Source organism: Emydura macquarii, unplaced genomic scaffold (assembly GCF_026122565.2).
Source record: "Emydura macquarii macquarii isolate MOO-44397 ecotype Brisbane River unplaced genomic scaffold, CSIRO-AGI_Emac_v2 contig_2676, whole genome shotgun sequence".
NCBI classification, from domain to species: domain Eukaryota; kingdom Metazoa; phylum Chordata; order Testudines; family Chelidae; genus Emydura; species Emydura macquarii.
In genome coordinates this window covers 7,201,133-7,214,671 of record NW_027132813.1, presented here as the reverse complement: position 1 = coordinate 7,214,671, position 13,539 = coordinate 7,201,133, and the positions used below count along the sequence as shown (strand labels likewise).

Genomic DNA, 13,539 nt, shown 5'->3' with positions numbered 1-13,539 from the left:
GACTGGTCTATAGTTCCCTGGATCCTCCATCATCCTTTTTTGGAAAATGGGCACTATTTTTGCCTTTTTCCAATCATCCGGAACCTCCCCAAATTGCCACAAGTTCTATAATAGAATGGCCAAGTTATCAGCAATTATTGCAGTGTTTAGTGTCTTTCATATCACTGTGACTTCAGTATTTTTGTGGAAGTGGCACCTGAGGCAGTGTTGTGTAGTTGTTAGAACAATGAACTGGAAGTCAGGACTCCTGGATTCTAGTCCCAAGTCTTCTATTGATGTACTGTGTGACTTTAGGCAGTTGTTCTGTCAAAAATTTTCAGAAGTTCCCACTGATATTAGGTGCCTAACTTGAGATATGTAAGACCTGATTTTCATTGGTACTGAGTGTATGCAACTCCCTGTATTACTGGGGGTTAGCACTTTGAAAATTATGCCCTTGTCACACTCTGGGCATCTGAGAAAGCAAAGCACCTAACGTTAGTGAGCATTTTTGAAAATGTAGACTTCAGCCTCTTTGTGCCTCAGTTTCCTCCATCTGCAAAATAGGAATAAAGAACTTGCAGAGTTTTTGTGAGCATTAGTGCCAACTTTGGAAAGCTCTTTGACACCTGTGATGTAAATGAGTGTATTTGGTAAATCAGAAAATATTCAATATAAAAGACTGATTCCCTTCTGTTTGCCTAGTGCTGTTTTATGGAATATTTGGTAAATGTATATCTGTCAAAAAAGGGTAGTTTCACTTACTCAAGGTGAGCTTTAATCTGCTGAGAATTCATTATCTCTGTCCCCCTAGATAAATTTGAGATTTTATTGGAATGGAATTAAACGAAGGTAGTCGATGTACCAGATAATAATCAAACCTTTCATGTGGATTAAGTGCATATCAAATTAATATGCCAGAATGAATGGCTGAAGCAATAAAAATGGTATCAAGCATTTATTCTGCCACTAATAGCTTTAAATATACTGTATGGTTTATAAGAGAGCAGAACTGGAGCTGATGAATTTGTGCTATTTATACAGGAAACATAACCACAATGTGTTATGTTTAGGGTCTGAAAACGAATGGGGCCACTGATAGAGCATTAGTATAGCCCAAGATGTCAAGCTGGGATCCTGTTCCAGCAAGATCAGAGCCAGGAAGTTTAGATCTAAATCACACATAAGAAGTTTGGAAGGGAGGAGTCCACAAGCCAGTCTCCCTATTAGGAAAATTCTCAAATGTTTGATAAATCCTAATTTAGTCCAGTCACTTGCAAATGTAGTGTTGTCCCTGCAAGATATTTTCTATGGAATTGTCCACTTTACATATGTTTTAAATGTAAAACAATAGGGCGATCATTGCTTAAATTCGGTACTGATTGTCAGAGGAAGCAGTTTGTAAAACACTGTGGACTATGTGGGGTGTGTGAAAGGCACTGTTTATAAAACCAAATATTGCTTGCCCAGAAAAATCCTTAAAGAGTAAATGGGCAAATTCTCTAGATTTGTATTTGTAAAGATGATCTGTAACTGACTTAAAGATACAGGGTGTCTACACTTGGAAACCTGCCATGAAATTGAACCTGGTTTTCATTTGCACATTGTTCTTTTTAGTTTTTGTTTTTTAAAATTCTTGTTGCCTTTTTCTTCCTAGGTTCATTCCTGTTCCTCAATACATCAGAAAGCATGAGCCCTATCATCTTGAGCCCCTGGCTGAGGAGCAGTAGTGAGCAATGCACTGTGCAGGTGTCTGTGTATAGGCATCTCCAACAAAACGGGGACTATATTGCTCGGCTCCTCCCTGCTGATGAAAGCAGCAGTGAAATCCTGTTGGCCCCAAGTCAGGAGAAACATGGGTAAGTTCCTCTTCTAAACAAGAATTCTGCTTTTGTTGGTTTTGATACTACATTATCAATAGAATGTTCTATACCAGTACAAGACTTATGCCCTTAAATGGTACATATGTGACACCATGCCTCTGGGTGGGTCATCAGCAGTGGTGATTGAACCTGCACCCTCCTAATGCAGGAGCTAAAAGTCTGCATTCTGTTAGCCCATGCTGCAGCAAGCTCATGACTATAGACACAGTTTATGTCACAGTGATCACCACAGTCAAAACCCATGAATCTTGCCATTGATTTCATCTCGTTTGTTAGACAACTGGCGTTATTGTGTTGTTATACAGTTAAGCACTTTCCCATTATGGTTGTCTGAAAAAAGTGTTGTGCAAGAAAGAAAAAAAGAAAGAATCCAGAATAGCTTGCTTTTGCAAGGAAAAAAAACCATTGGTCTTGCCTACAGAAACATTTAATTTGTCTCAAGCTGGGTTGTGCATCTACCCTGCAATAGCCTGCTGAGAACCAGCTGTCCCTGTGTAACCTACTGAAGGTGATCTAGTCCTCTTTGAAATGGGAGTAGATCAACTTTAAAATAAAAACGTTGATCTACTCCTGTTTCAAAGACGAGTAAATCACCTTCAGCAAGATGCAAAGGAACAGTTGGTCTGTGGCAGGCTACAGCAGGGTAGATGCACGCCCTGGCTTACTACAAACTAAATGTTCCTGCAGTCAAGCCGTATGTTTGTTTAGCAGAAATATTACACTGTTTGTGTCAATAAATGCATATTTATGTTTACATTCAGTAGTTACACAATTTTTTGTTGTCGTGACCACAGTGTGAAATTATCTCTTTGTTGTCATGAATTATGCATAATTTTACCATGACACAATCATATCCATACTCATTAGCCTCTATATATGGCTCAGCCACTGCTAGAGGGGGACAGAGCACTGCACTGAGTGGTTGTGCGTTACACAAAGGCCTAGTGCTGGTTCTTTGTATGGCATGAATTTCACCCATTGTACAGCAAGTTAGCAGGTCACTAGTTCTAGGTAATAGTAAGTCTATGCAGAGCCACAAGGAGACTCACTCCAAGATTCAAAGCTGCCTTCATGCTCATTCTCCCATACCTACTCCCTCCTTTCTCCTGTCCCCTCCACTACTAGGCTTAGACTGTGCAGAGAGGCCCTTCCATAGACTTTTTTCACCTTTGGTGCCTGAGTAGTCTGCATGTACCTATTATTTATGCACATGTTAAGTGTCTCTTTTTTTTTTATTAGTGATTTCAGTGCCATTTGTCAGGGAGAGCTTTTGATCTTTCTGGACTACAATTGGTGAAATATTTCCTTCTGGTGTAATTAAGATTAATTGTCCATGATGTCTCAGTTTGTCAGACTTCCTGTGCATTTTCTTAGGTTGTGATTAGCAGCAAAACAGCAGGACCATAGCTGAACAAATATATTTTGGATGCTTAAATGCGTGGGTGGTTGTTTAATTTAGAATTTAATCTGAATATATGTGAAGCTAACATTCTCTCTGTTCTAGTTATTGATTTTACCTCTGTCCCCCAGAATGTGCGTTAAGAAGCATAATTTGTACCAAGCATCTTAAACTATCTTTGTTTAATGTAACAGATTAGAGAGAGTGATTATAATATCAAGTCGTGCTGGCTTATACCAGTAATAAGACATGGTGATTCCCTGATTACTGTGTAAAACAAAATCAGTGTTTTCCAGTAACAAAAGGAAAATGTGCAATAAAAAATCTGACAGGAGATAACCTGACTCACAGGAGTGGGCTGAATAGTTGTATGTCTACTATTATACATGGCCTATAAAACTGAGGAAGAAAGCTGGGGATGTAGATCTAGATCATGCTTAGTTCCAGCAATATTATCCAACTTGTAAATTACTCTTGATGTCGAGGGAAAGGTAATTAAGGAAGCTGCAGCAGCTGTCTTCTTCGCTGGCTCTTTGAAAATGCTTTTATTCTGTGTCACGGTTAATAAACATACTTTGTGCAGAAGTACAGCCTGTGTTGGCAGTGCCACTGCTGCTTCATGTTTGTAGGGTATACTACTGTGTTAAGATGCTTTGCTGTACTGCACATATGTTCTTTAACTTTGAATTTTCGTAATTAAAATAAGAAAATGTTGAGAATAATTAAATTTGAGGGTGAGGGAAAAGTATGTCTAAACTATTGAAACAAAGTTTGTGTAACTATCACTACCATCTACTGGAGACAATCACAACTGCTCAACTAGATGCACTAGGCCAGGGGTGGCCAACCCGCGGCTCGTGAGCCGCTTGCGGCTCTTTGCTTATACAAATGCGGCTCACGAGCCGCATGTGGCTCTTTGCATGCGACTCTTTGTTCTTTGCGGCTCTTTGCTCTGCGCATTGTGTGGGGCGCCAAAGTGAAATTGACAAGCTACCGCCGAAATTGACGTAAGGGTAAGGTAAATGTGGCTCTTTGCGGTATCTATAGTTTTTTTTTGGCTCTTTGTCTCTGACTGGTTGGCCACCCCTGCACTAGGCCCTATACTGCTAACAGCTAATGGAGAGTCGTCTTGCTGAAGTGATGGAGACCTGTCCTTGTAGAGCAGGAGGATCTGAGTTGTATCTTGGCTGTTGCTGCAAAGTTCTGAATTGTCAAGTTATGCATCCTAGATGGCTACCGATTTGTTAAACTATATTAGCATACAGCACTGTCTGTGAAGGAACAATGCTGGCACTACAGCAGTTTTTCACTCAACCCGCTGCTCATGAGCTGAAGGCAGCCCAATGTGGCTCTACAGATGGCTTTCCCAAGGTGCATACATGATTGTCCACTCGCTTTTCCTGAGTCCCAAGCAGTCCAAATTCTCACTCTTCCTCATACATCTATCTAATAATCTACCTTTGATGTTGTAAGGTACCTATCACCTTGATCTCAAATGTAGCAAGGAGCACTGAGTAATAAGGTCAGGGCCTATTAAAATCTTCTATTCTATGTAGGTTCTTATACCAGGCTCATCATTAAGATTAAGATTTTGGTAGAGGGATTTTTATTAAAATTCATGAGCAGGATGCGGGCAATAAACTGTAATTCACAGAAGCTGGAGCCCCTTGGTGCGGCAGTGGGGGGCTGGCTTCTTGCCTGCCTGAGCCCCGCCGACCACGACTGGAGCTGTAGTAGAAGTCACTGAGGTCAGTTAAAGTCACAGAATCCGTGATCTCCGTGACCAAATCATATCCTTATGCATCACAACTGTATGTGAGCATCTGATTTCACCTCTGCTTTCGTGAAGGGTAGAAAGGAGATGAGTTGCCAGGAGCTCCGCTCTGTAAGTAACAGTGGATCCTCCCAGCACCTGTGGGAAAAGCTCACTTACCTTCCAGTAATCAGCCTCCTGTTTTTTTCACCCACAGATAACTGTACACCCAAATGATGGTAGTTAGGCATCTAGCTACTTGACAGCACCCCCAGATTAGCTGAAAATCAGGCCCCATAACAGGCAGAGAAAACATGTTTTATTGAAATTAGTGCATTTGAAGGGCAGTCTGATTATAGATTAATTTCAGGTCAGATTTTCTCATCTCTCAAGCAGCTTATAGCGTCAGCTAATATAATTTCTTCCCCCTGGAGCCTGAATTACACACATTAATATCTGATAAGGTCTTCATAGTTCATGTACATTTACAGGAGGAAGAAGAAAGTACTGTCAGATACTACTCTTTGATTAGGGGTTGAGCCAACCAACCAAAGTTTTTCATTGGTAGCTTGTGGCATAAGCGTTGAACAGTAGCAGTAGACGTGTTAAACGATGAAACTTTAATAACACTATACAGGAGGACCTCCTCACTGCAACCAATGTGAACTTTGTAAGCTGTATCCCAGCCTTGCAGTCCTCATGCACAATGCTTCCATTGAATTTGATGGATATTTTATGTTCATAAAAATTGCAGGACAGGGTAAACGATGCCCTGCTCGCCTGGTTTCACTACTTCTAGTGTGGATTCCGTAGTTCCATGGACTATGGAGTCATACAAACTGCTAGACCACAGAACAAGAATCACTACACTACATTGATTGTCACACGTGAAACTTTTGCCTGTTGTATTTCTAGCTTATTTGTTTTATCTGGCTGAAGTTGTCATCTGTTTCATAGGAAGAAAACTAGATCAGTTATACAGATTTGCATAGCAATGCATTTTGATGGGATGAAGAGGATGGAAGAGACCTTGTAGGAAGAATGAGTCAAGGATGATAGACCCTTTGAACAGTCCATATATAATGTAGCATCTGAGGCTAGGAATAGGCTGAGACTAAGGAAGCCTCTTCAACTTTTATGCAAAAGCCCTATGCAATATAATAGTAAATAACTTCACTGAAGAGTGTTTGTAACAGCCTATAGAAATTAATAGAGATTACATCCTTGTTCAGTAACTCTATAGGATGTGTTTTTAAATCATGTAGTGAAAGGATCTCATTCTCCACTAAATTCTGTAGGCTTCTGAAGTAACTTCAGTAGAACAGTTTTGGTTTAATTCCTATTGAATTCTATAGGAACTTTCTATGGGAATGATACATTACTATACACTGCTGGAACTGGATTTGTTGCACAATAAGAAAGCTCGTTGATTTGACTTTGTGGATTCATTTTTTATGTCAGTCTATTCTGTCTTCTATTGCACTATTCTGTTGCATCTCAGCTGGTAAAGAAGCAGCTTCAAAAGGCAAGGGAAGGGGAATCTATGCAGTACTTATTGATTCTTTGTAATAAAGAAATCAATTATTCCATCTTGCTGATGTAAGTCCTCTCCAGGGTACCTGGCAGCTTCTGATTGTTTTAGCCGTAGGTTCTGTATTGTTCTTTTTCTGCCTGCAGAATATTATAGGCAATCCTTTCTCATTCTTAATTTTTAAAGGGGGATTTCTTGTTTCAAATATTTCAGGTGAGGAGATGGCATTTATATTTTCAAAGCATATTAGCATCTTTAGGGAAGCAGTATATTCTACCAATATGAGAATCTACTGGATTTTAATTCTGGTTTTGTCTACTGACTCCCGCTGTGGCTTTAGACATGTCATTTCACCTCTCTTTTATTATGGGTACAAAGATAAAAGCACAGAATTTAACAAAATACATTAAACAGACTTCTGCACAAACACAGAGCAAACTGCTGCATAATCTCAACGTTGGCCTTCCTTTGGACTCCATCACAGCCTCCCCTCATCACTTAATTCCACTTAACCATCATTTTCCCCCTTCTTCTCCTCTGCCTAAAAAAGCCTAGGACAACAGATGGCTCTTGATGTTCTACAAATAATTAAATCTGAGCTGTGGTGACATTGGTCAAGAAGTGAGCTCCATTGACCAGGGACTCCTCACCAAGAGCACCCTGCTGCCAACCCGCTTTAGATATAGTCACAAAAGATGGTCTTGTGGTAAAATTACTGGATTAGAGTTAGGGTTTCAGTTCTCAGCTCTGCCACAGATGTCATGTGTAACCTTGGGCAAATCACTGATTCTCTACGTGCCACAGTCTTCCATCTGTAAAATGGGAGCTAATGATATTTCCGTTTACTCATCCCATGTCTGTTTTGATTGTAAGCTCTTCATGGTTTGGGGATTGCCTTTTACTAGGCATATGCCCAGCATCTACTACAATAACCTTACTATGCATATGCATCACAATAATGTCTAGAGCCTCAGCCAATCTTGGGAGTAATCTAAGATTTTCATTTAAAACAATGAAGAAAAGAGCTTCTCTTAAACAAAGACTTTTAAGTCTGAGCATAAATATATGAACAGGGAGGCCACAGAATGTGCTATTAAATTCACATGTAGTCTTACACAAGTCATGCTTTAAAAAAATTGCAAAAGAATTCCTAAATTTTTAAGGTTACCACAAAATATGATAAACTGTTCCATTTCATGGAACAATGATTTAGTTGGGGTTGGTCCTGCTTTGAGCAGGGGGCTGGTCTAGATGACCTCCTGAGGTCCCTTCCAACCTTAATCTTCTATGATTCTATGATTTCTGGCATGCATAACTTCACTTGAGATGGATTTCATTGATAGATGACAAAAGAAATAAATGAAGGAATCACCAGCACCTGCCACATTTGACCTTAAAAACTTGAAGTCTGAGGATTATTTCGTGTAGAAGTTTCTTTTGCTTTTTTAAAAAAAGCTCTACTAGTCTCTTTGATAGCTCAACAAACAGAGAAGAAAGAAACTTGCATTCTTGAAGCCCTTCAGCTTAATAGAAATGTCCTCCTTCTAAAGTCTGGGATTTGTAACGCTCAGCTCAATTTTGCCAAACCTAGAGACTGAGATAGTTCATTTAAAAATCCAGATATTTGGGTGTTTGTCTGAATTTAACTTGTGCAGCCTTTGGAGATCACCCACCACTAGTTTGTGATTTAAAAGGGGAAAAGGTGAACTCCAACCAATTGCAGACAGAAGACTGGGAGTCCTGTAACTTTTCCAGTTCTGGTCTTCTCCAACCAGCTATGCAGAGACTCAGCCAATATCTCAGGACTGGGCTACACTATGTAGTTTGGTTGTCGTAAAGCAGTTTATATTGACCTAATGATATCAGTATCTACTCTACAGCCTTTCTCCTGCCACCGTAAGTGCCATAGTACACAGACATCAGAATTCCAATTCCGTCTTCGCGAGAGGTGTAAGTTAGTGTGACGCAGTGAGATCTTTTGGGATGAAAGCACTAACTACACTTAAGATGTCAGAATTCACTAATCTGTATCCTTAAAAGAATAAAATATAAAACATGGACTTTGCAACAGAGACAGAACTAAGTTCCAAAGTCCTGATCTGGAATTGGAACAACCCAAAGTTCAGGAATGTTTGGATCCAGAGATTTGATTCAACCTATTATGAAAGAGACCTAGGGCTCTATTCCAGACTCTACCACTGGTTTGTTTTATGACACTGGGCAAGTTATCAGTCTCTGTGTCTCTGTTTCACCATCTCTGAATGCGGACAATGATACTTAACACCTTTTTCTGAGGTGTTTTCAGAGCTATGCATGAAAAACCCTGCAGTCAATGCTTGCACACCAATATTATTATTGTATTTAGCACATTTTTCTAACATTTGTCAAATGGCTGTTCTGTTTTTGTTTGCCATGGAGATTCAGAAAACTGTGTAGGCCTGCTACAGAAGGAGTTTCATTTTTGCTGATAAAATCCCAACAACCTCTATGACTCTATGCACTATTTTTTCCCCCCGTCAGTTGAATTTCTGAGTCCTGCACCATTTAGAGAAGTTTTTCTGCTTGGTAAATTACATTGTGCTTACTGCAAAAATGGATTGGTATGGCAAAAGCATGAATTTCAGTGCCTTAAACAGTAGCTTTTATGATACATTATTTAAACAGGAACAGTACAAATGATTGTGAAGTCCATTCCCTTAGCATTCAGAATTATATGCCTCCATACTAGCTGTTTGCAAGGACCATGTAGCATCTCTAAGGGTCGTTTCTCTATGGGTGTCAAATTCTCTGAATCCTGAATACAGTTGCCATTATTTAAAAGAGACAGTTAGTGTTCTTGTGACTTTTCTGAACAAATTGCTCTTGATTGTAGTTGTTTTTTGTACCCCTTAGTAATAGGTTAGCTAAACATAATTCTCAATCTGAAATAACAGCAACAAATGTTTACCTTACTGAGTATAATTGGAGCTCTTTCTGATCATTCTTGAATTTATTGTGTGCCATTTATGCTGGTTGATTGAAACCACAAGGAGACTAAACTAGACTTCTTGGGAATGGACAAAGCAATTCTAACCCAGGATTTGAACCAGTTGCATCCTGCTGTCCTTGCTGAGTTCTTCACGAGAGAGAGATGATAGGATATAAGCCCCAAACTTAAACCTTTACTAAGGTTTTAAAAAGTTTCTACAAATTTGCTGCTTCTAGTAAGGAACACAGTAGAAAAGCATGGCATAGTATTTCAGATGGTCTATTTTAAATGACACAAAACCCAGTAGTGTGTCCCTCACAGATCAAAGTGACCAGTTTTAACTTACCTTTTTGATGGAGTAAAATTATACTAAAAGGAAGAAATGATTTTTAAGAACTTTTTGTAAATGAACTGATCTGAATAATCCAATTTTCATCCTTTTCAATGGAGGAAAAGATGGGAAAATCCCAAAACTTTGTGCACAGTGATTGTTGGCTGATATTACAATATAATTTCAATGATAGGCTGTTCTCAGTGGTGGCAGATGACAGAACAAGGAGCAATGGTCTCAAGTTGCTGCCAGAGAGATCTAGGTTGGATATTACAAAAAACTTTTTCACTGAGAGGGTGGTGAAGCACTGGAATGGGTTACCTAGGGAGGTGGTAGAATCTCCATCCCTAGAGATTTTTAAGATCCGTCTTGGCAAAGCGCTGGCTGGGATGATTTAGTTGGGGTTGATCCTGCTTTGAGCAGGGGTTTGACTAGATGACCTCCAGATGTTGTTTCCAACCCTAATATTCTATATGATTGCTACCTGTGTTCAAAGTGAATCGGATGACAGATGACTATTTTAAGGGATTAATTATCTTAAGGATGTCTAGTCAAATGTTCAATTCATTGTATCAGGAAATATATAACATTCATGTGAGATGATCCACCCAAGCTTAATGAGGCAGGAATGTGGGGAACAGAAGGACAGTCCTCTCGCATCTAACAACTTTCTACAATGCCCTCTTTAAATGACTTCCTTTGGGAGACTAAAAGGGTCAGTGAATTGACAATAGGCTCCACTAATGTTATCCATGTGTCAGGAATTCAAACCCATCCCAAACCCATGTTGACCAAACGTTATATGAAGTCCAGTGTCAAGCAAGATGGTAGGAGTCTCAGTCATTAACAAACAAGTATCCAATGCAACTGACACTGACTGGCCTCATTGTTGGCCTTCTCAGAAAGGATGCCAAAGACTCAATGGGTCATGGAGTCTGAACTCTCTTTTCTACAGGTAATCTCTCTGGATCAGGATTAAGGTGTGTGGCTGGGCGGTATGAGAGGGAAGTTGACACTGTCCCTGCTATGCCTGCTCATGGGTAAAGAAATACTGTAGGTGAAATCCTGGCCCTGTTGAATTCAATGGGAAGTTTGGGGTCAGGATTTCACCATATATCACTTTGAAATGGTTTGCTTGTGGGGCATCTTCCTTTTCCCTTCTCTCACATCCACAGTGTTCTACTCTCAGAGAAGGCTAAGTAAATTGATCTTTTTTCCTGGGCATTTGACAGTGGAGAGAAGGGAATTGTCAGGATGGGGAGATGTTCAAGGGGGAGAGGGATTTGACTTTTTCAGTTGCTTGGCTCAATGGTGGAGGGTTATCTAAAATTCTTCTACTACTTTTAAGATGTGTTTCTGAGTCATATCAAGAGCACCTAGAGCATATAGACAAATAGCCTTTTTAGCATTCTTATATATCTAAAGCACTGTCTATAAGGGTTGGGTATTATGAGTATTTTGTTAAATAAATTGATGTGGTTCTTCCGTCTGGAAGCAGTTTGTATGCTTAACAGTCTATGCTTGGATCTGTCTTTGTCCATTTCTTCCTCTCATCAATTAGCCGGCAGACTGTGGGTATCATAGATGATCCTGGAGGTGACTTCATTTGGCTATTTAGCTTTAAACCAAAAATGTATGTATCCTATTATTACTAGCAGTCAGGTTTTTGATAGTGCAGCTAGATGCCCAACATTAGTGTCATAAAGTGTGGGAAATCTTTCCAATGGAAAAAAATCACAAACTGTCTTATATCAAAATCCAGTGATTTTATACTATGTGGTTACCATTTTTGAAACTTCACAAAATAAACATAGAGACATTAAGAGGGTGACTGAACACAGATGGGTCTATTAAAAGTAACAGGTACAGATTATGAATAAGATTTGTTAATATTTGTATGGAAAGTTCTATGAGGACCAACACCAGAGAGGGGATGGGACACTTTCTCATTGGGTTTCACAGGTATTTTCTGACAGCAAAGGAATGGTGAAACTTCAGAAACTTCAGTTCCATTTCAGGCTCTGGGGAGGAGTATTCTTTAATGGGCACAAGACTCTCCTGCCTGTTCCCTGCAAGCATGACCCCTTCTGCCACAATCCTTCCAAACTGGTCCTGTCCCAGTCCTGGCTCCTTTTCCAGTCCCATTCTTCTCACCTACCCAGGCCCAGTCTCCACTTTTCATCCCAGTCCTGGTCACCTTGGCCAGCAAGTGCTATTGTCACCTCTGCAGACTCCCTTTTGCATTCTCAGTCTTTTCCCCAACTCCCAGTCACTCTCAGGTTTCTCCTCCTTCCCCAATTCCTTGTCCCCAGTTTGCTTGCCCAGCCAGTCATAGTACAACCCCTGCCACCTCCTTATCCATTCTGTCTCTCTCACCCACCCTGGCCTCCCATTGCATGGAATTTCTGGAGATTTTAGCTGCTAAAAGCTGAGACGTTTCTACTGAGTATGTGCAAATTGCAATTTACTCTTTTCCCAGAGGCTTGAAGTTTGGCCAAATTTGAGCAGACTTTCACAGGGACAGAAAAAGTTATTCCTTGATACAAAGGCCACCCCTCCACTAAATTTCAAGTCCCTACTCCAAAGCATTGGGCAACTTTTCAAAGAAAAGGCTGCCAGCATTTTTTTTACATGGATAAATCAATGCATGTTTCCCTAGCCTCACTCTCAGAAACTGTTGAAGCATTTAGGCTGACATTTTCCACAAAAAAATCAGCCTGAGGCAGACAACTAGCATGGAAAATGTCAGCCCAAATGGCTAAAGTTTGTCATTGTTATATGCAACTGAAACTAGGGTCTCATAATGGGTAGTATTGGGCAATTTTAACAGACATTGTTATTTGCCCTTTCTGTAATACACAATAACAACTTTTATCAAATGATCTCACAGCCTTTTACAAAAATTAATACCCTTGTGAGATAGGCAGGTGTTATACAGATTTTACAGAAGGATAAACTGAGACATACAGAGATAAAGTGACTTGCCCAAGATCACCGCGAATCGGTGGCAGAGTCAGTAATAGAATCTATTAGTCTTTAATCCTGTTCATTGTCCTATGGCACTCCTTGCTTCACAGAATGGTCAGCATTGCCCCTGCCATTTTTCCCCAAAATGCTCTCTGAAGGACTTACCCCTCCCCACTCTAAAAATATCAGTCTTTAACCAAATTGAGGAATGCCTCTCTTCTCAAATTGATCTCCACCCACTCCCAATTTCATCTGGCTTTTTTGCCAGCATTTAATTGCTTTAAAACAGGAAGATTCAGTGAGCAGAGAAATTAAAAGTTACAAAACCCTGTTGCCTTTACTTATTTTCCTCTGTACTCAATTTAATCATTTTTAAAAAAAGCTGGTGAATATTGATTAGTTTTTCTTGCTGTGATCGTAGATTCTGATTTATCAAATATGTAGATCTCCTCCTGCACTTAGCCAGTGTGTTTTTATCTACAGGTCAGGGTAGAACAAGTTCTTCCCTTGTTTGGAAGTTCTCTTCCTGTAGAAATTCAATCACTGAATTGGAATTCAATCACTGAATTGGAAAGATTGAAAACTCCATATATTTTGAATTACAGCAACACCATGCAACAGTTTGAAAGGAACTGCAGAATACTGTATCCAATTGACAACTTGAAAAGTTTCAGCACTGGGATTAGTGCAGACTAGACTGTTCTCTCACCTTCATTTCGCCTGGCTTG

General features: G+C 39.8%; 1 protein-coding gene across 1 annotated transcript in view; it reads left to right on the top strand.

The window, feature by feature from the left end:
- ALK (ALK receptor tyrosine kinase) overlaps positions 1 to 13,539 on the top strand; it is a 516,691-nt gene that overhangs the window by 226,676 nt on the left and 276,476 nt on the right. The window contains exon 4 of the mRNA XM_067565381.1: positions 1,637 to 1,838. Within this exon, the coding sequence (XP_067421482.1) occupies positions 1,637 to 1,838 (202 nt within the window). The remainder of the gene's footprint in view (positions 1 to 1,636; positions 1,839 to 13,539) is intronic.